The sequence below is a fragment of the Phaseolus vulgaris genome, unplaced genomic scaffold (assembly GCF_000499845.2).
Source record: "Phaseolus vulgaris cultivar G19833 unplaced genomic scaffold, P. vulgaris v2.0 scaffold_17, whole genome shotgun sequence".
In the NCBI taxonomy this organism is placed as follows: Eukaryota; Viridiplantae; Streptophyta; class Magnoliopsida; order Fabales; family Fabaceae; genus Phaseolus; species Phaseolus vulgaris.
The window spans coordinates 262586-289014 of NW_027174086.1; the positions used below are offsets into that span (position 1 = coordinate 262586).

General features: G+C 30.7%; 1 protein-coding gene across 1 annotated transcript; it reads left to right on the forward strand.

The window, feature by feature from the left end:
• Positions 1-17441: 17441 nt before the first annotated feature.
• LOC137817126 (histidine kinase 3) lies at positions 17442-25774 on the forward strand. The gene is made up of 10 exons (XM_068620354.1): positions 17442-18998; positions 19326-19607; positions 20044-20213; positions 20568-20780; positions 21111-21297; positions 21386-21437; positions 21554-21783; positions 21894-21992; positions 22222-23354; positions 24707-25774. The coding sequence occupies exons 1-10, from the start codon at positions 18507-18509 to the stop codon at positions 24933-24935; spliced, it is 3087 nt and encodes a 1028-aa protein (XP_068476455.1). The 5' UTR covers positions 17442-18506; the 3' UTR covers positions 24936-25774.
• Positions 25775-26429: the final 655 nt, after the last annotated feature.

Below are 26429 nucleotides of genomic sequence, written 5' to 3' on the forward strand. Positions count from 1 at the left end.
ATAATTCAAAAGTCATTTTTGAATCCATAAATTCCAAATATCAAATTGGAAGTCAACTTTGTGTTTCAAATTAATTCAGAAGCATTGTAGAATTCAAATACAAAATTCGCCTCCGAATTCTACAATTTGAAAACCGTTTTATGGATTTAAAAATAAATTGTAAAATTTAAAATTCAAATTCAGTTTAAATTTCAATAATTATGGAGTTGCCGAAAGAAATTCCCTATCATAAGCTCGTTGCCAGTGTTATTCTCACCCCTTTATTCTATTCCTACATCCTATCTAGTTTTACAAAAGTATCCTACACGAAAGTATGTTTCTTGGTGTATCAAGACAAGAAAAAATATGTTTTTATACTACATATTGGAAATATGTTGTCGTACACAAACAATAAATTTGTCTGTTCATCATGTGCAAAATGTCTGTGATACTGAGAAATTATTTATATTACATATTCTAAACTTTTAATGCAATGGCAGTAAATACAAGATGAACTTTTATAAACCTATATCACCTATTAATCTATACTTATATATAAAAAAAGCTTTAAATTATTTTTCTATTTTATTTTTATTTAATATTTTGTTTTATTAATTTATTTTTGGCTATTTTTAGACATTTTATCATTTTAAAAGTTAATAAAACAGTTTTTTAATTTTAAAATTTTATTTTATTTTATTTGTTCTCACTTAACTGATCGGAGTGCAGAGATATTCGTACGTTAATCTAATTTTATTTTTTATTTGTGGTCACTTAACTGACATGAGAGTAGAGAGATTGATTATCCTATTTAAAATAGTTATTAGAAGCAGTTTTGAATGTAGAGCAGTTTTTAAATTTTTTTCTCTCTTATTTTATCTATCTTCTTCCTCTAATCTTTCCAAACTCAATAACATACCTCTCATACATACAAATACACATGAATAACTAAAAACTAAAAAATACGAATACGCAGTATTAATAAAGTGTATCCAAGTAAATAATATATATATATATGTCTGTGTTCATAAATTATCTTGTTGATAAGTTAATTTATTTTTTAAAATCATTTTGATAAAAATATTTTAATTAATGTTCTAAAATATATTGCTGATGTATGAAAAAGGAAAGTAGACCTCTTCAAATATTCCGGCAGAGTGGTATAGTTTAAGGTATAGGGTAGAGTCTTTGTCCAAATACAAACACAAAAAACAAAAATGATGTTCAATTTTTTCACTACACTGCATCGAACCCCAAAAACAAAACTATATACCACTGCTTAATTGTTTATACTTTCTACTTTTGACAAGTTTTAATTCTGACTTCTCAATTACTACTGTACTCTTGTTCACATTAACCACGTGTCCCATTAGGTTTCCATTAATATATATTATATTATTTTTCTTCCTTTTAAATTCCAAAAAGTGAAAAAAAAACTCTAATGCATCTACAAGGCACCACTCATCATGCTTCTTCTTAGCTCATTATTTGTCCCTTTATTTCACATTACCATCTTTTACAAGAGGCATTAGGCAACAATTATTGAAACTAAGAATCTTCTCTGCCTCGCATAAACTTTTTGGTGAACATTTCTTCTAACAAAACACATCACAAAAAATAAGATTATTCCAAGATTTATTACTTTATGTAAATTTAAAAGAAAAAAAAAATATTTGTACAATATTCATCCAACACATCGTACACATTCTTTCACCCATAAAGATCAACCCTCCTTTTAAAATTGTTTAAAACCCACATTCAACTAATCCTGCCCCACTACTGTGAACCTTTCATAACATTTTTTAAACACGGTTTCAAACAAGAATTTGCTCCATTAATGTGATTAATTACAATATTAAAAGTTATGATGACACATGAAATGTGTGACCAAAATAAAGATGAAGAGGGAAAACACTGACTTTAATTTCATACCTAGGTTGCGTGTTCTCCTAAGAATAGTAGTTGTAAACCTCTTTGTCTTCTTGGGATTGGCAAGTACTTTGTTTGGTTTAGTGTCCACCTTATTCCATCCTCATACATATTAAAATAAATGAAAGCTATAGTGATCTAACTTCTTAGGTTAAATTATTTTAAGATTCATATATGTTGCTTATTTCTAATCAACTGGTTTCTTTAGTAGGAACTTTACTTTTTAAAAATTAATAATTATAATAGTTGATAGTGAAATTTAAATGTATCAACATTTTTTTTAATCCATCACCATGATATTCCCCTCTTACTGTCATCTCTATTTAGTATCCAAAAGTTTTTGGATTATTTTAATTTTAATTATTTAGTTATGTATTAAATATGTCTTTTCTTTCCTATAATTTTATGTAAAATTAGTTTTATATTTAAATTTTAGATCTTTTCAATATTTTTAGTAGAAAAAATATTAGAATAGATCATTGTTTCTTTTACATGAAAATGAAATTCTCACGTAAATATAAATTAAAATGTTAAAATATTTTATGCTAATGTAAATTATAATAAAATTTATGTTGAAAATTTGTTTGTTAATATTTATTTCAATAGTTTCTTTTAATTATACAAGTTTTCAAAAAGTTTAAAATTTAGAATAAGAAAAAATAATAATTTGTTGTGTAAAAACATATTTAATCTAGGTGTTTTGAGTTTTGCCTTGTGTGGTGTGCATGAAGTTGTTTGGTTTAGTTGACCAACATGGGTGCCTTGCGTAGGCAGAAGATAAAGTTAACAGAAAAGGAAAATTGGTGGCCCGATTAAAAGTGGTTATTGGTTGGAGATGCTTATGTTTTCATTAGTGGGATGTTGTGGATAGAAGTGATTGGGCAAGTATTTTGCCATATGATGCAAGAATACTGCTTTCTCTATCTCTCCTTAAAACTATCCTAACCATGCATGCTTAACCTACATTCATCATAACCAAATCTCATTATTAAAATCATAAAAACATTATTAACTTACTATTATTAATACAAGAACAAAATGCATCAAATCTTATATGAATTTTCTTTCTCATTTTCCCCCTATATATTTTTACTCAACACTGTCTTGTCACTTTAGTGAGATTATTCTTTGTAACTACTTTTGTTTTGATTTATTAAATTTAATTTTGATAGCATTGGTCCCAATAATAACTTATTATTATTATTGATGTAGTGGTGAATACTAGAATTTAGAGTCGACAATGATTATTAAAAAATACTTGTGAATGAAAAGTGAACAATGCGGCCGACATGCTTACATAGTGTCACGTAGGTAGACATGTTTAATTATGTGATTGATTCTGCTATTTAATTAATGGAATCACTGTTATATTTATGTTGAGTTCATGTATACATACATACATGTACTTATAGAAAGAGTAAAATATTTTTATTGCTAGTAGTTTCTTTAATTATCAGTTTTAGTTGTAAAGTTCAAATGCCAAATAAAAGCACATCCTATGATGCTCTTAAAAATAACAATAGTAGGTAAATAGTTTGTTAAATGAGCACTCCCTTTAATTAATATTTATATTTATAAACTTTTATCTATGAAAAAATGTCACAGTATATTTTACTTTTTTTATATTTTTTCATTATCATTGTGGATCAAATCGTTGATGAAAGTGATATTTAATTGAATATCTCATTCATAAATTCAAATTATCATATCATAAACAATTATTAAAAAATTGCTGAATACAATTTAGAACCAATATAAAATTTAATCAAATGTATAATTAAAAGTGTTGCTAAGACTATATAGTAGAAAAATTATGATAGATTTGAATAATAAAGTCTAGTTTTAGAAAAGTGTAAGTGTAGTTAACTCTAAAAGGGAGAGAGTTGAAGAGAACCTTAATTTTTTTTTCGTAGCAGATAAAGATAGTTTGCATTTTTTTTATCATTTAATAAGAATAATAATAATATAATGAGATATCAACACACAAAAAATTATCTTGGTTTACCTAACTCGAGCTACATCCAGTTCCTTTAAGCAATTGTTTAAGAGTTTTCACTAACCAACTGGTTATATGAGTACTCTCACATCTTTAGGTTACAACAAGTATTCATCTGTTTATGTTACATTTTCTTAACCTCCCCTTAAGATTAAGAACTCTAAAAAAACAAAGAACACTCTTAAACAGAGCACAAAGAAAGTTCACGCGAATATAACTTCACAGAGTGAAGAATTACAATGGTCTCACACATAACCCTAAAGACTTAATGCTCTAAAAACTAGAGTAAACGATTACTGCAACACTCAATTTTTTTTTCAAGATCACAATATCTCTTTGTTGTTGATTGACTTGCCTTTCTTTTCTTCTCCACCTTCAATCTCCATATATATGAACTTGAGAACCTTATTTGGTTAGGTTTGGATATTATAGTATATTCATACCTTCATCCTTTTCGTCTTAGACACTCAAAATAGAAAGCTTGAATTTGCAATCTTTCCATTTTTTAATCTATTTAAGAAACTATTTTGAAAGTATTTGCAATATAGGTTAGTAAAAACAAATCAAAACATAATAAGCAAATAATTTCATTTGAGATCATGAGTGACAGAAAATAGGGTACTTGAGATTTTCAAATTCAAATTGTTTATGTTTAAAGAGGATTGAGATATATTCACAATTCATTAGAAAAGATATTCGCAAGATTTATTTGAACAAATTTTTTTAGGAAAAGAGGGATTTAAAATATACACGAAAGATAGGGATGAACAGAGTTAATGCATAGATTCAAACTATATATATTCTTCTACCTTGTAGTTATCACTTATTACTAAATTAATTCAACTTTGATTCATATTTACATTTTGTATGTGTGTCACCATATATGTAAATCTCACTCTTTTTTTGTCAAAGTTTGTGATCATATTCTATTTAGAAAATTTTACTTTTTTATAGTTGATTAGTATGTAAATTTTAGTCACCATTACTATATTTCACAAAATTTCGACAACATTTCATATTATTCTTCAAGTGTACGAAATGAAATTACTAATATATATGAAAATGTAATTAACTTTCAAAATTTCCTGCTAGACAATCCAAGATTTAATAAATGATTGTTAATACTACCACTATTGGTTTTTATATGAAGTGAATCAAAGGGACAATTCAAATTTGAGTTGTACTAGTCAAGTTTTTCTATTAAATCTCAAATAGGAAACTAAAGTGCATTCAATATGCTCAAATTATGGACTTCCCAAAATTTAAATAATAAAGTTTGCAGGAGGTTAGACACTCTTAAATATCAGTAGGTTCAACATATAACAATAAGAATATGAAAATTTACAAAACACAATCAACAAGAACATTAGAAAAAAACCTAACAACTAAACCTAAATTATAAATAAATTTTAAAATTATAATATATAAAAACATGTATAAGTTTATGATTATAAAAAAATGATAAACATTAACATTAAAAGTGACCGCGAGCATCAAATAGTGTCAATATGAATGATATTGTTAGAATGACAACATAAATATAATGTAGTGGTAACACAAATATGAAGTTGTGGTGACAATAACAACAAACTCAAATGAAGACAAGTCAAATGGTTGTAGTGGAGGCAATAGAAAGAAGACAACGATTAGAAAAATAACGATGTGGACACAATGAAAAAGAAAAAATTATATATCTCGTCACACAATGATGCAATTTGAGTGTATGAAAACACAAATGACGATGATTCCCTTCCTAGTTGTCATCATTTCAAACTTGTGATGACGATATTCAAATCAACCATCGTCATTTCTAACATTTGATAACGATTCATAAACTAACTATCATCATTAGACAGATTTTATACAATTCTCATCATAAAATTACTCTTATTATAAACCACAATTTTTTTTCCAATAATAATTATATAAGAACTATAAAAAAATTGTAAATGAATTTTTTTATCATAATGAAATTGTTAAATATTATAATACTAAATTAACACTTACAACATAAATGTTTCACTTATCCAAATATTTCACACACATATAATTAACATTATAACTTAATATTTTTTAAGCATATTTTTAAAATATAATAAATTCAAATAATTAACTTTAATAATTTTTAAAAATGTGTTTCTTCCAACTATTTTCACTTTCACTATTGCACATATCTAAAAAAATTTACCACAAAACTTCTAAAAAAAGCAAGGAAATAGAAAGGTGAACAAATATAAGTATACAAACATTTAACATTAAAAAAAACTCTAACTTTCTTTTTCTTGTAGGTTATTTGTTTTGGGTGAAAGAAATATAAGCTTTAAGTTAAAACTAGTAAAAAACGAAAACAAAAAAACGTAGTGAAAAAAATTGTTTTTATTTGAAGTTTTTTTTTTTTAACATTGTTTTTGAATAATCTATAATAAAAGAAGCAGAGACGTACCAGTTCAGTTATTACCATAAAAATAGAAACGAAATCTTGAAACATTACATATTAACTCTTTTTTATATTAAAAAATGTTATTAACTATCTAATTAACTTGGACCTGGATAATTTATAGTTTTAACATATATAAAAGAAAGATCCAAATTTATAAGTTAGTGGGGGAAAAGAGTAACTGTCCAAAGTAACATGCTTATATATTACACCATATATAAGGAAGTTAAAAAACTTAGTGTTGCTCTACAACATTAATATTCAACCACATTTATGAGTAGTCTCCAGTGAGAAAAACGAGAATGGTCTCCAAACTATTTTAGGGTTGACTTATACTCCCTGATTTTTGTAGAATTAAATATATTAAATTTGTATTTTTTTCACCCTTAAAATAAAAACATAAGAAAATAAAATTTACTCTTCTACAAATTAAAATTATATTATGTATTAGTTAAATTATTAAAACTCTAGTTTTAAAATTTTATTTTTAATTTTTGTATAAATTATTTTTAAGTTGTAACTTTTTTTTTTTATCTTAAATCCAACTATGTCAAAAGTATATTTGTAATTTTTATGGCTATTTATTTGCATTGAGGCATTGTCAATTTGGCTTCCACCTCTGGTACTACACATACAAGAATTAGGCATAGTGGCCCTCCATTATTGATAATGAATGTTTTAATAGTAGTTTTATTCTTGGTTAGGTATTTAATCATGTTTTATTAAATTAATGATCTTTTAGTACTATTTTCTTCACTGTCATTGTACGTGTCCCACCGCTTCATAGTTTGTCATGGTAGGTTGCGTGTCTTTTCTCAATTTTAGGATTATTTTTCTTTTTCTTTTTCAGTATTTATCTCATTTAGTTTGCTACGTGATGAAAAAAATAAATTAAAAAATATAAAATATTAAAATGATTATATTTTTCACTAGAACTTAATCGCATGTTTATAAAGAAGTATCCTCTGTCGGATTAAGGTGTGTGAATTTACAGCACTTATTTTGATTTGATTAATGGTTTTTATTAATTAAGGTGGTTGATTAGGTTTGTTTATCACGTGACAATTTTAATCCTTAAACGTTTACCCATCAAATTGCAATTAACACGTATGTGTATATTTAATAATTAATAATATACACAAAAGAAGATGTTGAAGGGGAAATGGGAATGTCCATGTCTAAAAACAACATCACTTCAATACTAACAAATACTAAGAGATTATTTTTAATAATGGAGATTCTAAAAATATTAACCATTACTTTCTGTGGAGCAAAGTGGTGACATTATGTGGATGAAAATTTTACCTTCTTGGGTGGATGGGTTCACTTAAAATGAAACCTAAACCCAATTAAAAAATCACCTTCTGTTTCGCAACCCCTCTTTACTCTTTTTTTTTGGGTGAATGGGGTTTCAATTAAAATAAAATTCAATTAAAGCACTTGTAATGTACCTACATCTTTTCATGTAATGTACATTTTACCTGTTTTACCTGCTTTTCTTCACCCATTTCCAATTATATGTAAATTAAAAAATTCAGAAGTGGCATTGGTTCATTTAAAGTGCATCTTTTATGTTCATCCTACCGAAATTCAAAAACTGAAAGTCACAAATCCAACTCACCAGCGCGACACTCAGGTACTCACGGCACCGACATAGTTTTATTTTTATCACTTTCATTTGTGTCTCCACTTTTATACACTTGTATTCATTTTACAAAATAAAACATAGAAGCGCCGTTAACGTTATAATGGCTTTGGGAGTTAGGATTTATAATTGTTATCATCGAGATAAGGCTCTCAGAATTCGAGGTGGTTAACTAGTTTTTTTTTTTTCAAGCTTTAATAAATCGACTCCATGAGAGTTCTACCTGAAAAAAAAAAAATTCCAAAGTTAGTAAGAACATTAGATTTTGTGTATATAGTGAGTATAGTATCAAATATAAGTTTGAGATTACTCCCTCTGAGTGATCATCTATTTATAAGCTTTTATGAGCTTGGATTTTGACACCAGCTTTTCTAGATTTTAATGTGTTGTATTGTAATATCATTTCATGAAATCTGAATATCATGTATGTAAATCGAAGTATTCTATACTATAATAAAAACTTTTATGTAATATAATAAGAAATATTACGTAAGTAAATCAAAACATTTATGTAATATAATCAGGGACATTGTGCAGGTAAATCAGAACATTCAAATAGGTCAGGATATTGTGCGTTAATAAGATTGATTTCAATAACATATTTATCCAAATTAATGTTATTATATGATGATAATTCCATAGGATTTCATCAACAATAATCCCACAAATCTTGGTCAATTTTACTTTGTCATGGGCCTTCCCATGATTTAGGCCGAAATGAACACATTCGACTTGGACTTGATCGGTATATGTACGATCTGAACTTGAGATAGTACAATAATCTTCTTTTTAGTGATGTTGCTAAGAGTTACTTCACTCTAAAAAAAGGTAAAAATACTTGAGGTAGTATAACATAATTGGCTTGGAAGTATGGAATATGTATTAACCATGATCCAAGAATAACTCAATGCAAATTTTTCCAAAAGATTATACATGAAGGGTTTATTGCTTGAAGTACCATTTGGTAAAAAGGATGTAATTGCTTGCAAAAGTGTGACTCATAAGTTAAATAAAAGAAATATTCAAAGTTATTACGGGCTTGCAGTAAAGAGTAATGAAAAATAAGGTTTGGTATTGAAGATGATAAAGTAAAAATCAAGGTTTGGTATTGAGAAAGAAAACAAAAAGCAAGATAATTCATGTTAAAATCATGAATAAGTAAAAAGAAAATGAGGAAAAACGTGAAGAAAAGAAAATGGTGATTAGATAACATATATGTGCTATAATTGGATTATAGGTATGTCCTTCTTCTTTAAGATGTGCATTTTGTTATCTGAAAAACCAATACTTTTTGAAAGCTCATCCTCATTATAACCAAGTAAAAGGCCTCAATATTCATGTTTCTAATATGTTTGTGATATGAAGATGAAATGAAAAACAATTGTGATTTGTTATGATTCCGTGAAAATATAGAGAAACACCTCTCTGTGAGCATATGAGAAGAAATTCCTTGATGAATTGATGAGTTGTTATTTTATTGTTGTTTAATGAATTAAGTTGTTTTGATATTTAAATTCAAATATGATTTAGTTAGTGATATACATTTACTTTGCTTGAGGTCAAACAAGTTATAAGTTGGGGGAGTTGACAAGTGCCAAATTTCAGTAGTAGTATTTCATATTAAAATACATGCACTTATTAATATTAATTGATAAATAACTATAAAATAATTTCTCATTTATGAATTTAAACATTTTTACATAATTTTTTATTTTAATTTGAATAAGAACCATTTATTCTCAAATTTGTGTTAATTTCAGGATTATAGGGAAGAATGGAGATGAAAGGGCAAAAGGAAAATATACAAAGCTAATAAGGGAAAGCTGGAATGCACCAACCCTCACCCAAGCTCGCCTAAATTCGCCCAAGATAGAAGCTTGCAGAGGATCTCGCCCAAGCAAGCCCAATCTCGCCCAATCCAGTGATGTTGGGCCTTTCTCCATGCAACTTTTTCAGGCAAAAAGTCACTTAGCCCAAACCTAACTAGGTTAAATATGAGGCCTACTGCACAACCCTAGACATCTAGTTGGGAGTATAGAAGGTGTTAGAAACCCTAGAGGAGACAACTATCTTCTTTTCTTGTTCTCAATGCTTGTAATAGCCAACATGAGTGACTAATTCTACCCTTTGGAATTGAGAGTAATATGTTCAAACTCTTATGTATTGAGGTGATATTTAAATATAATATTTTGTTCTTGATTAATGATTGGTATTGTCATCTTATTTGTAATGCTTGTTTCTATGATCTAGATCCTTAGATTTCACTGGAAAGCACTTTAAGTTTCTGACCCAAATGATAATGCTTAACATATTTGATTGCTAAGAAAATAAAATTGAAATGTTAATTGCTATCAACATTTAATCATAATTATAAGAAATTTTTATAAATATACGAGGAATCGACATGTAAGAGACTCTCTTACTAATTTTATATGCAAGGAATCGATATAAATGATTTTTATACGGACATCAATATGAATCAAAGGATAAAATATTATCATGCTATTCAAAATACAAAGGTCTCAATCCCAACTTTCTCAATTGAATCAACTAACTATTTACTTTGTTTTTATTTAAATTTCATGCAAACTATATTGTCAATATCAAATCAAATCCAATTATTGTACATATTCTTATACTTAGTGAATATAACTATTAGGATTTTAAATAAATGTTGGGGTTCGATACCCGTTTTTAAGGACAAATTATTACTTCTGAGTTGATACACTTGCCGTAAAAGAATCATCAACAATGTCTACAAAAAATAACTCAATGAACTGTGTTGTCAAGTAGAACATATAACAAACATTTTAAACATTTAATGTTTATCTAGGGAGTATTTTATTGTTACAACTTGTTTATATCTTAAATTCAAGTTAAGAACTCTTGTGGTGTGGTCTAGTAGACCATCTATTACTCATTGGACGACTATCACAAAACACATGTTAGAAAGTTCAAATAATTTAATCTCATTCAAATAAATAAAACACTTAGAATGATTGAAGACCATTTGGAGGAGCTCATATCAGGCCACTAACAAGGGTTATGTCTAAAAGGGTTAAGAAAGAAGAAGTCAAAAAGAAGAAGACTCCCATATTTTGGAGTCTAGATCATAAGAATTTCTCCTTCCCCTCTCTAGTCTTGTAAAACTTATCAATACATGTATAAATGTAAATATAAATATTTTTCTTTGTAATTTGTAGAGACATAAACCAGTCTTAATTGAGCCTCAATTAAACCTTATTTGAATGATCAATACTCTAAAAGACCAAGTCAACTTTTGGCCAAACTATATAGGAGCTCCTTGAAGTCCCACACTCCATAATTTTTTTTTTAAAATTTAGTGTTACTAAAAAAGAAATTACATGTTTGTTATTTTTAAATTCAATTCCTCTATTACTAATAGAAAATTAACATTGAAATGAAAAATTAAGAGAAAATTAGTAATATGTTTTGAATTTCTTGACTAAATTTGTGTAGTTAAATAATTTAATTTTTTTTTCATTAGATGGTCACCAACGCGCCAATGCACTCCAATGTGGGATGAATCAAAGTTTTTAGTCTACTGTAATTAACAAATAAGTCTAACGCATCAATTTTTTAATAAGATCATGAGAGGTCAAACTAAAAGGAGTGCCCACTTTTTCACCTTCATTTTTAACCATCCATTTTTAGCACAATATATTAACAATATTGAACAACTTACAGAACTTGTTTAAACTCTAAAAAGTGACGCTCCTCATAGATAATGCTGCTACTATACTACTACACGAAAATATTATTTTATTAACATGGGAGAGTATTGGTAAATTTGATTGATGGACATGCAGACCCATTGAGTGTGTTTTGACCCATCCCTTATTTGACTCATAAAAAGTTTGTTGAAATGGGTTAACTGCTATAAGAATTGCAAGTTAGATTTTTTATTCTCCTATTTGTGGATTTGTTCATAAAACTTTAAGAAGAAATTTTTTTTATCCATACTCCTCCGACTAACTTAGTGTCGTAGTACTTTTGCAGGTATTTTATCCTGTTATTTTTGGAGGACTTGTCAGACGGAGACGCCGAATACAGGAGTTGTAAGGACGAGAAGATGGAAGCTACAATAGTCATTTTGAAAGGTACTCGACCTTGTAAGAACATTTTTTATGTTTTATTTGGATTTGAAAATAGATTCGATGGAGTGGATTTGAGAAAATTTAAGGTGAAAGTGAATGGAAAATGAAGTAATTTGAATTAAGGAAAAAATGATAAGAAATAAAAAGAAAGTTTATGAAGTTAGTGAATGATCTAATAGGTGTGATTGATAAAATATTATTTTTATATAAATAAAAGTGTAAGATTATAAATGTATCTTTATAATTAAAATAAAATATGATTAAATTGTTTTATGCATAAACAAAATAAAATTTATGTAAAAATATTTTACAAACTTTTTGACATATATATTTTGTACAAATAAAATTCCTAAATTATTAAAAATTTTAATAAATATAAATTCTAAATTATTTAATATAAATTAACAAAATTCTTAAATTATTAAAAATTCTAAATAAATAAAAATTTAATTTAATTAATATCAGTATTTAAATAAAATATAAAATTAAATTATCTATAAATATAAATCTAAATTATTCATTATCAATATTTAAATAAAATATAAAATAAATAAAGAATGTACTGTGTGTATGGTTGGAAAAAAAATTAAACTTTTCAGAAGGGCAAAAATGTAATAGCATTTGGTCTATACGATTTCTCCTACGATCTCTTCAAAGGTACAAGGAAAGTTTTCTTTATTTCTTTCCTCAACTTCACCCTCTATTAATCTCCAATCACTAAATACAAATACCTCCATATCCCCTGCACCTCGATAATAATTGTAAAAAATTATTTTAATCATTTTAAAAAATTTAAATGAACCATAACCTCACATTTTTAAATAACTTTTGCACTCTCGCATCCCATACTTCTCTTTCAGTCGCAACACTTCTATTTTTCTCCAATCACAATTTCATCATTTTGAGTGTATGTGAGAAGGTTGACGAAAAGATTCGTTGTTTTCGACTTCCAATACGAAGATATTATTTTTTTAGTTTTGTACTTTATTAATGTATCTCGTTGATTTTTTTCTAGATTATATGACTTTTAAAAAAAAATAACTGAACAAAAACACACTCACCATTAATTAACACATCACAAAATTTACCTTAATCATTTGTCATGAGTCTCTACTACCACTTGAAAAAAGAATGTAACAAATTCTCTACCATACTTAAAAAAATATTGTTAAAATTAAAAAAAATATAAAGATAAAAGTGTAGAGAGAATTTTGGAATTAAAAATAATAAGATGATCCCATATTTTTTGTAAGAAGTTGGTGGAGTAGCGAACACAACCCAACACGCATTGTGATGAGTAGTAAATTTTACATTTATTGAGAGTAGGGTAACGACAGAAACACATAGTGAAACAAAAGAGGTCATTGTGACAGACAAAAAAAAATAGAGAAGTTGAGACCTTTTGGGCAGAGCTCCCACTCCAAAGGACAGAAGAAAGAAAGAAGTGAGTAGTGATGAGCTAATGAGTTTTGTGGGCACCTCTTCAACTAAAACGACCTCAATCTTGCCACTCCCTTTCCCTCTAAATTACCACTTTGCATTTTCTTATGCTCCCCAACTACTTTCCACTTCCCATTCTGCCCTTCATCTTCCACTCAATTTATGCCCATATGCCAAATTCTTTGTCCAACCTCTGTCTTCTTCTTGCCTCCTATGAGGTAAACACATCAAGAAAAGGTCGCACCCAACCCGGTTATCACTCTTAGGGTAGACGAATTTCTTATGACAACGTTTATGCATTATCACGCCTTATTATCGCAATTCAATTTACACACAGATCAACCTTCTATCTACCTTTATTACTTTCCTCTATGCCTTTCTTCCTTCCAACATGCCTCAGTTCTTTCAATTCGCTCTTCATTCCATCACAATCATTCTCGCTTCCTCAAAATTCATTAATTCTAACTTACTGTTGTGCTTTTGCACAAAGGTTAATAAACTTCACTTCAATATATTGAATACATGTTGATATATGAGTTGGAATATTTAATTATGACTCAAGATGCGTTCTCCTAAAATATTTACTTTTGATGAGAATTTTGGTAAAACTTTAATGAGAATGTATACATTAAAATCAAGATGTAATAATTTCTTAATTGGACTTAAATATTTTTTAACGATGCCTTTGAAAAAAAAAACTAAGCTGAATAAAGAATTTAAAATATATTATAATAAAATTTGTTTTTTGGATAAAAAAATTAAATATAATAAATTAATGAGAATAATTTTATTACTTAAGAAATTAAATAAATTCAAATTATACTTTATTAACAAGATTTTTCAATTTTTTCATATTTTATTATTTCTTAAATATGTCTTTCATTTTTAGTTTTTTTTATTCCACCTTATTCGCGATATCATTAGTTTGATTTTGATTAGGACATCTTCGACTTAGTCCAGGTCAAAATCTAGTACACTTACATTAACTTTTTTATTGATGTCAAAAGAAAATTTATATTAAAATTGATCTTAGTTAATTTTTTATCATTGCTATTATAATTTTTATGATCTGCGTTAAGGGTATGAGTTAATGATTCTTTTACCAGGATCATCAGTTATTTACCAATGATGTTAAACATAACATTTAATAAAAAAAATATTTGTTTGACACTATTTTTCACCTTACAACTCAATAAATATTAATATTTTAATTATTTATAGAAATTTATAGTTTTTTAATTTTGAAAATTATTTTAATTCTTCATTTTTCTTATATTTTCATTAAAGAGATTTTTTTATTTTTTTATTATAAATATTAATATTTTGTTGTGGGTGTAAGGTGGAGCAGGGTGTCAAAATATCATAACTCTATTTAATATGACTCAACTAACATTATTTTCAATTCATATAAGTTGAGATTGTTTATTCACTGACATTAATAAAATGTAGGTTATAAGGTTATTTCTCAATTAACATTTATTTAGTTTTTCTCCACCAATATTGGTAGGACTATTTTTTATCAATATCATCCAAGATTTTTTTTTATCAATGTCAAAGAGATTATTCTTTGACCATTGTAAGTAAAGATTTAAGCCGATATTAATAAGACTTATTTTTTGGTTGACAATGCTACGGTTATTTATTTATCTATGTGTACATTTGAATTATTTCTTGATTGACTTTTTTCAAAGTTTTCTTGATCCATTTGATTAAAGTCTAATAGATCCTTGATGATCTTGATTAAGTGTTGTTCAATGAAAAATGAAAAACATGAATATGCTTTGTCTGTAAGATGATAGTTTTCAAACAAATCATGTGAGACATAAGTGCTCCATCTAACCGACGATATAACACCTTATGGTCTTTTGTTACGTCTGATAAGAAACTTTTTGATAAGATGATATGCATAAATAGTCTTAACTAACATTATTCTCCATGAATTATTCTACGTTTATTATGTGTTGCAGAGAATATCTTCATCTTCATGTTTACCAAGAAAATCTTGTAAAGCTCCTGTCAAAATCAAAGATCTCTTGAATGATGAGCTAAAGATCCTAGCCACATCAACAAAAATCCTAACCCGCTCTTTATCAAACCTAGAAAGGTTACCTACCACATATGATTTACTGCTTTACTCCAATTCGGATAAAAACTTTCAGAACTAAACTTGATAAGTCATGTCAGCTATCAAAATGTTGCTTAAAGAAGAGAAAACCATTTAACATGGCATGAAGCACAATTAATGCATCTTTACATCTTTGCATAGATAGATGCAAGCTTGAAGGTGAATACCTAAAGTGAAGCTTCTCAACGGGCAGAAAAAAGATTTATGACAACTCTTTTCTCAACTATCTGTATAAAGCAGTCTTCTAAGTTGAAGATCAAGAACAAGTGATTAAGAGTTGTCGAAACACTGTCAATATTCTTGCTCAAGGCTTTTTGTGCTCTAAGCTTCACAAGAACATTGTTTGTGTTTGCTTTAGTAAACTAGAAGAGTCTATAAACCTTTTATCCATTGAAATACATTAAATCTCAATCTAGTGACTCAAATCCTATGATATAGATCACATTTATTTGTAAACCCATTTTAACAAGAGTGATTGTGTTCCAAACAATACTAGTGTTGTGTTAGTTATGTGTTTAACAAAAGTGTTCAAACAATACATGGTTTATCTAGTTAGGAGTCGTTAAGTTTCAAATAACACTCAATTGTAACTTTGTGGAGTTAGTCTGCTTAATGAACTTGATTAGTTGATAAAAACTAAACATAGTCTACTTTTACAAATGATAGTATAAAAATCTCCAACGCAAATCCTTCTTAAATCTCTTTAATAAAAAGAATGAGAGTTTTTAACATGTCATTTTCTACACGTAAAAACTTGCATATGTTATTATTCCATTAGATGCAATTTTGCAAAAAAATTACGATTGTTTTTTGAAGGATGAAATGAAACCATATTCTTGTTGTTGAAATTTGAATAATTTTTTTTTTATGTTTTAGAAATTATTTTTTATCAATGTTATTAGTGTTATTTATATGATACTTTTTGTACGTAGTAATTTTGTATTTGTTGGTAACTAAACTACTCTATAAAAAAAAGGTTAAAATTTAATAAAATTAAATTCCCCTTTCTAAACAAAACATTTCAAGAATTAAATAATTTACAATAAATAAATTCAAATTTAGCATATTTAATTTTATAAAAATACAAAATTCCCGTAAAATAACATAAGTTAATTATTTTTCTCCCTTTTGGTGTTTTAGATTTCACAAACTTTTTGTAAGACTTTACACACAAACCAAACATACACACACATTTATGAAGAAAGGATATTGTAATTGGAGATTTTCAGATGGAGTTGTGAAGTTTGGTTTCAATATCGGTAATAAAAGAAAGCATTTAATTTTGAAATTCATAGATGTTGAAGCGATTTTTGGTGGCGTAAAAAGCAGCTTGCATACATACGCATTGCACATAAAGTTAAATCTAGGAGAGAGCATAATATTAAGAAAGGGGAAAAAGGGAGAAGAAGCTGAAATAGGTAAGTGGGAAACAGTGAGGGTGGTGATGTGGAAGAGTGAAAAAAAATAAATTGTGAAGCTAATGTGAGAGAGATTTAGAAGTGTAAGAAAAGGGAAGAATAGAGATTGGAATGATGCGTGGTCTCTACAGTTGTTGTAGGACTACCTACTACTCTTTTGACTATGGGTCCTGGCATGGCAATTTTGATAAAGTACGGGGTATCAAATGCCATTCTGAGAAAAAAGCTTATGCTGATTCTTGAAATTTTGGTTCCATGCAGGGGTACTTTTGGAAACACAAAGTACAGCTAAACAAACAGACGCACGCACGCACACAGCTAACGACTTAGCGTGAAGAAGTTGTCTACTGCCATGGATGGATAGGGATGTGAACACAAAGCAAACCAAAGTTAACAAAGCCTCTCATTTCTGCTCAGTGGAACTATGCCTTTTCTGCACTCATTTATTAATATTTCTATTATCAAATTCTCTTACTCGCTTTTTTATAAGCGTCTTAAAATAATGTATATATTCTCTTCAAATTATTTTTATTATTTTATGAGTGGATAGTTTGGAAAGAGATAATGCCCTATAATAATAACAATAATAATAATATAGAAAAAACATTTGTGCTTTGCTACCGTATTCTTATCATCTCGCCTTGCCAAATTCTCCTATCTCAGCTCGATGAACTCGTTGTTTTAAGCCTTTTTAGCTTCTTTCTTTGAGTTTAGTTGTTGCCTTCCTACTTTCTACAGTGAGCGGTTCTGAGAAATAAAAAAATTTCTCCAACACATTCACGTGCTTGTGTTGTTCTTGTTTCGTTCTAGGGCCATGAAGTGCAAGCTAGAGCTTCTTTGCTGAGTGATAGTGAAAATCGAATCTTTTGTAGGTTTAGTTTTGGCCCTTCCTTTTTGTTCTGCGTCTTGGTTGGTAGCTGCTGCTAGCTGACAAGATAATAAGGAGTATCAGTTTCTGTTTAGAATTAGAAACCCAGAATCTTGTGATTCTTTTATTCTTTAAAGGGTATTTGAATTTTCTTATCTGCCTCAGAATTTCAGTGTTCATTTGCATTTCTGAATTTTGAGCTATTGGGGTGGATAAGACAGCATCTTATCAAGGTCACATCCCTTATTATTAATATTATTATTACTACTATTATTATTATTATGTCCTTTTTATTTTTTCTTCCCCTTCAAACCTCTTAGTTTTTAGGAATTGGGTTTGTGCTGTTGTTCTTCAAAATCTTGAATTTCCTTCAGTTACAAGTCTAAAAAGCTTTTAGTGAATAGGGGTGCGTGTGAGTTAGCCTTGAGGGGATTCTGTGGATTTGACAGCGGTTCTCTCCTCTCACCCAAGCCTACCTGGAATCAGCTAGAGTTGACACCCACAACCTCTTGGAACTGTTTCTTTTTAACTTGTGTTGGTTACTGTTGTGGATGAGTTTGCTCCATGTAGTTGGGTTTGGTCTAAAAGTGGGGCATCTACTTTTGGTGCTATGTTGCTGGGTTGTGTCTGTCATTTACCTTAACTGGTTTATTAGCAGTGGAATTATGGACACCAAGATGGGGTTTCCAGGTGGTGGTGGGGGTGGAAAGATGTGGCACAAATGGTGGGAGAAGATCTCAGGGCAGGGTTGCAAAATCCATCAACAGTACTACCAGTATATTGGCTCTAAGGAAGTGAAGAGAGCGTTGTGGAGGAAGCTTTTGCTGACATGGGTGGTGGGTTGGATTATAGTATCTTTGTGGATCTTGTGCTACTTGAGCTTGCAAGGTATTGAGAAGAGGAAAGAAACTCTGGCTAGCTTGTGTGATGAAAGGGCTAGGATGCTTCAGGATCAGTTCAACGTCAGTATGAACCATATCCAAGCCATGTCAATTCTGATCTCCACCTTTCACCATGCCAAGAACCCCTCAGCCATCGATCAGGTACTACTCTTTATTTGCTATCGCAAATCAAGACCTAATTCCTCACCTTTTACTTTTAGTTCTCGTATATTATGCTCCAAGGTGATATTTTAGCTTAATTTTTATGCACACGGGGTTATGAGGAGTTGTTTCATTGTCATTAATTTTGGTGTCTAACAGCATTTCGCACCCCTCTTTTGTGGAAAAATATTGGGGTTTTAATATTATATTTTGGTAACAAGGTTATTGAACTTGAACTTCTGGAAAAGATGGAATAGGTACCGATTTCTTTTGACCTATCGTCTTTATCTCACCTCTGCTAATCAATCTAACTTCCAAAACTTGCAGAAAACTTTTGCAAGGTACACAGAAAGAACAGCTTTTGAGAGGCCTCTTACAAGTGGCGTTGCATATGCTGTAAGGGTGCTCCATTCTGAAAGGGAACAGTTTGAAAAGCAACAAGGTTGGACTATCAAGAGGATGGATACTCTAGAGCAGAACCCGGTTCATAAAGATGATTATGCCCCAGAGGCATTGGAGCCATCCCCCGTCCAGGAAGAATATGCTCCTGTCATTTTTGCACAAGATACAATTGCACATGTGATTTCTGTTAATGTGCTTTCTGGAAAGGTAGGTTTCTTATACTCGTCAAATTTTAGGTGGAGCTCATCTGAGCTATATATAGTTAATTATGAAAATGCTATGCAAATGAGTTGGATGTTTTGATGATAATTTTAATCCATCCATTCTAAGCTCTTTATTCCTGGTTGTATGGTTTTTGACTGGTCTTCTAGTGGTCATTCACTATGTTATGGGAGAATATTTTTGAAGAAAAACTATGTCTGCTCCCAGATGGTTGTTTTTGTATCCTTATTCTTCCTTTCTCTTGGCCGTCCTGATGGGACCGCTCCTAATAGAGAATAATAGAATACGTGCGTGAATAGTCTCTAATTTGATGAATATCACAAAGCTGAATTGAGACACGTTGTTCCTGTTCAGTGCCTGAAATGTATTGCGATGTTTTTGGAGTTATGGTTGTCACAGTTATTCACCTGTTTATCAACAGGAAGACCGTGAAAATGTGCTGCGTGCAAGAGAATCAGGCAAAGGGGTTTTAACTGCACCCTTCAGGCTGCTAAAAACAAATCGTCTAGGGGTTATCCTGACATTTGCTGTCTACAAGAGAGATCTTCCATCAAATGCAACCCCAAATGAAAGAATTCAAGCGACTGATGGGTGTGCCAAAATTTTTAACTTTTTTGCATGACTTTCATTAAATTTTTTCTTGTCAGTTTATTTTATCATTCATATAATTTAAATTATTCCCTTTTGGTCATCTAAATCTCTGAAGTAACTAGTCTACTAAGTAACTAATCACTGTATTTAAATTTTCAGAGAGAATATTCATGAACTCTATTAATGTAAGAATGGTGAACATTATTGGCTCTTTCTTGTGATAATTAGAAGTTTTTAAAGTAACATATCTACTTTTAAATTCAATGAAGCTGATATGAAAAAGAGAGAAAAATATTATCAACACAGTGTTAAAAGGAATGGCATTTTTATGTCTTCACTGATGCTTGCTGGCAGGTATCTTGGGGGAGTCTTTGATGTTGAGTCATTGGTGGAGAAATTACTTCAGCAACTTGCTAGCAAGCAAACTGTAATTGTTAATGTGTATGATACTACAAATCATACTCATCCAATTGCCATGTATGGCTCAAACGAATCAGGGGATGAGTTCTATCGTGTCAGCACTCTTAATTTCGGAGACCCTTTTAGGAAGCACGAGATGCACTGTAGGTAAGAATAATGCTATAGAAGGAATCTAACATCTCCGTCGGGCTTATTGCTCAGTGTAGTTTGTAAGAATAACGGTGCCATCTTCAAATAGTAGAAGATATATTAAATACAAGGTGTATTAATGTCACATGAATTTATACTTCACAATTTTGTACTTTGGGGTTTTGCTGCTAGCTGTACTTAGTTTAGAGTTCTTTTTATCTGAAGTTGTCACACCTTTTTGGGTTCATCGATTCTGTTGATTTATATTAATACATTACAATGATTAAAATGTGGAAGATGTCATAAGACTTGAACTATTCATCAAAATTAACTTTGATGCTATCACAGGTTCAAGCAGAAACCACCTTGGCCATGGTTGGCAATAACTACTTCATTTGGTATCCTAGTTATTGCATTCCTTGTTGGATATATTTTCCATGCCACTGTGAATCATATCGCCAAAGTAGAAGATGATTACGGTGAGATGATGAAACTTCGGGAACGAGCCGTGGCGGCTGATATTGCAAAATCCCAGGTATGTAGCTTTCCTTAAAATATACTTTTTTTTCTTGTTTTGGCTTAACTCATTTTGATCATGTGGGCTTAATCAACAATAATTGCAGTTTCTTGCTACTGTTTCCCACGAGATCAGAACACCAATGAACGGTGTTTTAGGTAAGTTGTATTCTGTCTATACTTTAGTCTACAATATCCAATGTTTAACTATAAACATTTCACAAAAAAGAAGAGCTTGAATCAGCCATGACCCTTGTCTAAATTTGAATTTTCAGGGATGTTGCATATGCTTATGGACACAGATCTAGATGTAACCCAACAGGAATATGTTAGGACAGCACAGGAAAGCGGAAAGGCTCTCGTGTCACTAATAAACGAGGTTTTGGATCAAGCTAAGATTGAATTTGGTAAGCTAGAGCTTGAGGCTGTGCTTTTTGATATACGGGCAATATTGGATGATGTATTGTCACTGTTTTCTGAGAAGTCTCAAGGAAAAGGGGTAGAGGTAATAAATCTCTTGTCTACTGTTGTCCTTTGTCATATGATCGAATTTTCAAAATGCGTGTAGTCTAATTATAGTTAATAACTTTTCGTTACTTTTTTTGGGAAGCACAGTTGGCAGTTTATGTGTCAGATCAGGTTCCAGAATTTCTAATAGGTGATCCAGGAAGATTTCGACAAATAATTACCAATCTCATGGGTAACTCAATTAAGGTAAATTTATAGCTAGAGAGAAGTTACTTAGTCTGGTATTGTAGTGTATCATAAAAGTCATTTAGTGATCTTTCCTTGTGCCATATCCTTGCCTAATAAGCATGTTACAGTTAGTCTCATGAAAAAATCTTCTAATTGTGTTCTAGCAAAGCACGACTATTAGTGGAGCAAAAATTGATGTGTATTTCTTGAAAGTATCATCAAAACTGATTCTGAAATATTTTGGCAGTTCACTGACAAAGGACATATTTTTATCACTGTCCATCTTGTTGAGGAGGTTGTCCATTCAATAGAGGTTGACAAAGAATCCAACTCAGAAAATACTTTGAGCGGCTCTGTTGTAGCTGATAGTCGCCGGAGCTGGGAAGGATTCAGGGCTTTCAGTCAAGAGGGACCTCTTGGTTCCTTTTCATCCCCCTCGAGTGATCTTGTCAATTTGATTGTATCTGTTGAGGATACAGGTGAAGGCATTCCTCTTGAATCTCAGCCCCGCATCTTCACACCATTCATGCAGGTAGGTCCATCCATTTCCAGAAAGCATGGAGGAACAGGTATTGGCCTAAGCATTAGCAAGTGTTTGGTTGGTCTCATGAATGGAGAAATTGGATTTGTGAGCATACCCAAGATTGGATCCACATTCACTTTTACCGCTGTATTCAGCAATGGTCTCCGCAGTTCAAACGAGTGTAAAATTCAGCAAACAAACAGCCAACCTCGGTCAGCATCTTCAGAATTTGAGGGAATGACTGCATTAATTATTGACCCAAGACCTGTTAGAGCAAAAGTGTCAAGATATCACATCCAACGGCTTGGCATTCATGTTGAGATGGTTTCTGATTTAAACCAAGGTTTGCTAACCATAAGCAATGGGAATATAGTTATTAATATGGTCTTGATTGAGCAGGAGGTTTGGGATAGAGATTTAGGTTTGTCGTCTCACTTTGTCAATAATACAAGGAAAATTGATCATGGGGTTCCCCCAAAGCTGTTCATTCTTGTTAATTCTAGTAGTTCTTTTAAAGCTAGTGTAAACTTGGGTGCTGATAATCCTACTGTCATCACCAAACCTCTGAGAGCAAGTATGCTTGCGGTCTCACTACAGCGAGCCATGGGTGTCCAAAACAAGGGAGCTCCTCGAAATAGAGAGCTCCAAAGTTTGTCTCTTCGCCATCTTCTTTGTGGCAGGAAAATTCTAATCGTAGATGACAATGCTGTGAACCGTGCTGTAGCAGCTGGTGCATTGAAAAAGTATGGAGCAGATGTGGTTTGTGTTAGCAGTGGGAAAGATGCCATCGCTTCCCTGAAGCCACCCCATCAGTTTGATGCCTGTTTCATGGATATTCAAATGCCAGAAATGGACGGGTATGTATGCAACTGGAATACTTTCTTTAAGAATCTGAATTTGTCATTTGGACTGATATTCGAAATCTCTTAAAACATAGAAAAGATCTTTTAATTATTTTATAGATCTGAAAGATAATTGCAATATTTACTGAACAGTTTACATCAAAGGAAAACATGTTGTGTTACAAAATTGTCAAACAAACTAATGTATATTAGAATAAAAGGTGTTTGGAGTCTAACTTGCCACTGCAATACTATAATTCATTTGACATTTCTGTAAACTAAAGACATGTCTCATTAAGTGAGGTCGGGTACACAGATCAAATGATGCCATTGAGCTTGGTTAGAAACAAAATTCTTGGGGAAATTATTTACCATTAAATCTCTTGCAATAATTTTCTTTAATGTGCTTCTTGGCCTCTCTCGATCCCTTTTTAAAAGGGCTAAAATCCATGCAATGTACTATCCTCATTGTGCCTCTATTGACCTGTACATGCATCACAACCATCTTAGTCGATTTTATAATTTTCTTGACAGTCTAACAATATCTCCTAATATACAAGAATTCAGTATCTTGTTCTTTTATCTTCACGTACTCATTTTTATTATTCCCACTTTTTTTCTCTTGATGTCCTTTTAAAACTCAATCTTTACTACATAAAGTATATTTTGATCATATAATAGTACGATAAAGCTTCTTTTTGAACTTGGTAAGCACATCGCAATCATAAATAACCCTCAGAGGGCATTTGGTAGTACCGGAGAATAACCCACTGCACTGGCCTTCCAATCGTTGACCACAATAATGGCCACAATCATTTGCCCCACTATCTCTATATACCGAGATATAAATCTTGTAGCGTCTAATTCCTTAATTTACTCTTCAACCCATACGTGATGTGAATTCTTCAAATTATAATGTCCACCACCTTTGAAGACTTATCTTCTAATGTACCAATATTCCAAGCATGAAGTCTATTCAGGCACTGCTAGGGTAGTTGCATTACTCTCACTTGTCTAGAAAGGTGAGAACTCTTGCTTATTGAACACTACATTTGAGAGTTTGATGTAGCAGAGGTAGCTCATTCGCCATTGTACTCAGGTTATACAAAGTGATATTTTCAAGTAATCATCTATAATCCATAGTTAGTGATCTGTGTTTGAACTTTCAGCAAATTTCATGTTGGTTGTCAAGGGACAAACACAACTCTCTTTAGTCCGGGCCTTGGGACCGGCCATGAACCCATAAATGGAATTAATTCATTTGTCCGTGTAAATAAAAATTATTTGAAATATTAATTTATCTACTTTTTATTTCTAAATCCTTATCATCATGTTACAATTCACTAATGACAATTCTTTTCCAACAGTTTTGTAGCAACAAAGAAAATTAGGGAGATGGAACAAAGTGTGAACAGAGAAGTATCAATGGAGGACAATGCTACAAACTGGCATGTACCCATTTTAGCCATGACTGCAGATGTGATACAGGCTACACATGAGAAATGTCTAGGGGGTGGCATGGATGGATACGTTTCAAAACCATTTGAAGCTGAACAGCTCTATAGAGAAGTCTCACGGTTTTTCCAGTCATATTGAAAAGAAAAACACAGTGCTGATCTAAACAAGAGGTTTATTGATAATGGAAGCATAGCTGTCTGTACTCCAGGACACTCTGAATTGGGTAAATAGGTTCAGAAGTCTCCGAAGAGTATATTCCCTATTTAACAGGCAGTGCATGTTTTAATACTTTACCTCAAAGTTTGGTGGTTGTTCACTAGATACCGAAGAATGTTATATTATCTCATCTGAAAGAAAAAGAAAATGGAACAAAGGGGAGAAAATATTGTAGAAGTTCAGAAATGGTTCATTCTACCTTTTTGACCTATTTTGTTGTCTGTTCTGCTGTGTTTTAAGGTCCCCGGTTTAAAACATTGTTTTTGTGGCAGGGAGTGTACATAGGAGCCAAGTTTGATTGGTTGCAATTGAGTTGTAATTGGTTGTTAAGGGTAGTACCAAAACCCATTATTCTTCCATGTAAAGTCAGCCGCTCTTCTCATTCAAAACGATGGAAGCTGATTAGAAGACTAGGGTGTATTATAATACGGTTCTAGAGTCTCATCCTTGTGTATGTAATAATACGACTTACAGTAATCTAGCCTAGGCACGTTACATTTTATGTGTATTGATGCATGCATCACAAGGGCTTGATTCAGGTGAAAGGAAGAAAATTAGCTTCTTGGCATCAAGGAGAGGAAGTGCATACCATCAAATCTTTGTACAGGACTCACAATAAAGATGGTGATTGATGTATCACAGCAGCTTGCTTCCTTTGTTCTTAACAGTGCTGGAATTAGGCTTGCAAACATGTAACTGATACATTATATACTGTAGTGTTTGAATGATCCACCATTTTTTGGCCGATTGTACATTTCCAATTCTGGATTTCCTTTGACTCACTCAATGCCTTGCTTTGCCATGACATATCGTGGAATGTCTTTCCTTTTGTTTTGGATCTCAATAGTAAATTTTTCAACAGGGTTGAGTAATGTTTTCAACACTTTATTTCTCCCTCACATTTAATGCAAATTGCAGTATTGTTCTCCTTCAAACTTAGTAACAGACACGCTTTGTTCTTTCTTGAAGGAGGATCTGGATTCTAGTTACAAACATTTATCTTCTTTCAGTCATTCACAGGGAGAAGCACAATTGAGCAAAAACAGTGTTATTACTTTTTGGTCAGTAACAATTTGTTTTGCTACAATTTTTCGTGGTTTTAATCGATATCTCCCAATTCCAACTACCTCGTCTGTTTATTGCTTAATCCAGTTAACTTTAAAAAAATTAAATAATAAACATTGGTATAAACTTATTCCTGATATAGGCTTTTTTCTAAAACAAAATTATTTTTAATGTATCAATTTTTGGATATGACTAAAAATAAAAAATAAAAAACTAGCCAAAAAGGAAAAGATTCAATAAAAAGGTTTCCTTGAGTTGAGTAAGATCAATTGATCTGGTTATATATAGTAGGACTTGTGTTGTGACTTGTGAATGGATAGTTTTCACTTGTCCCCCGAATATTCTCTTTCA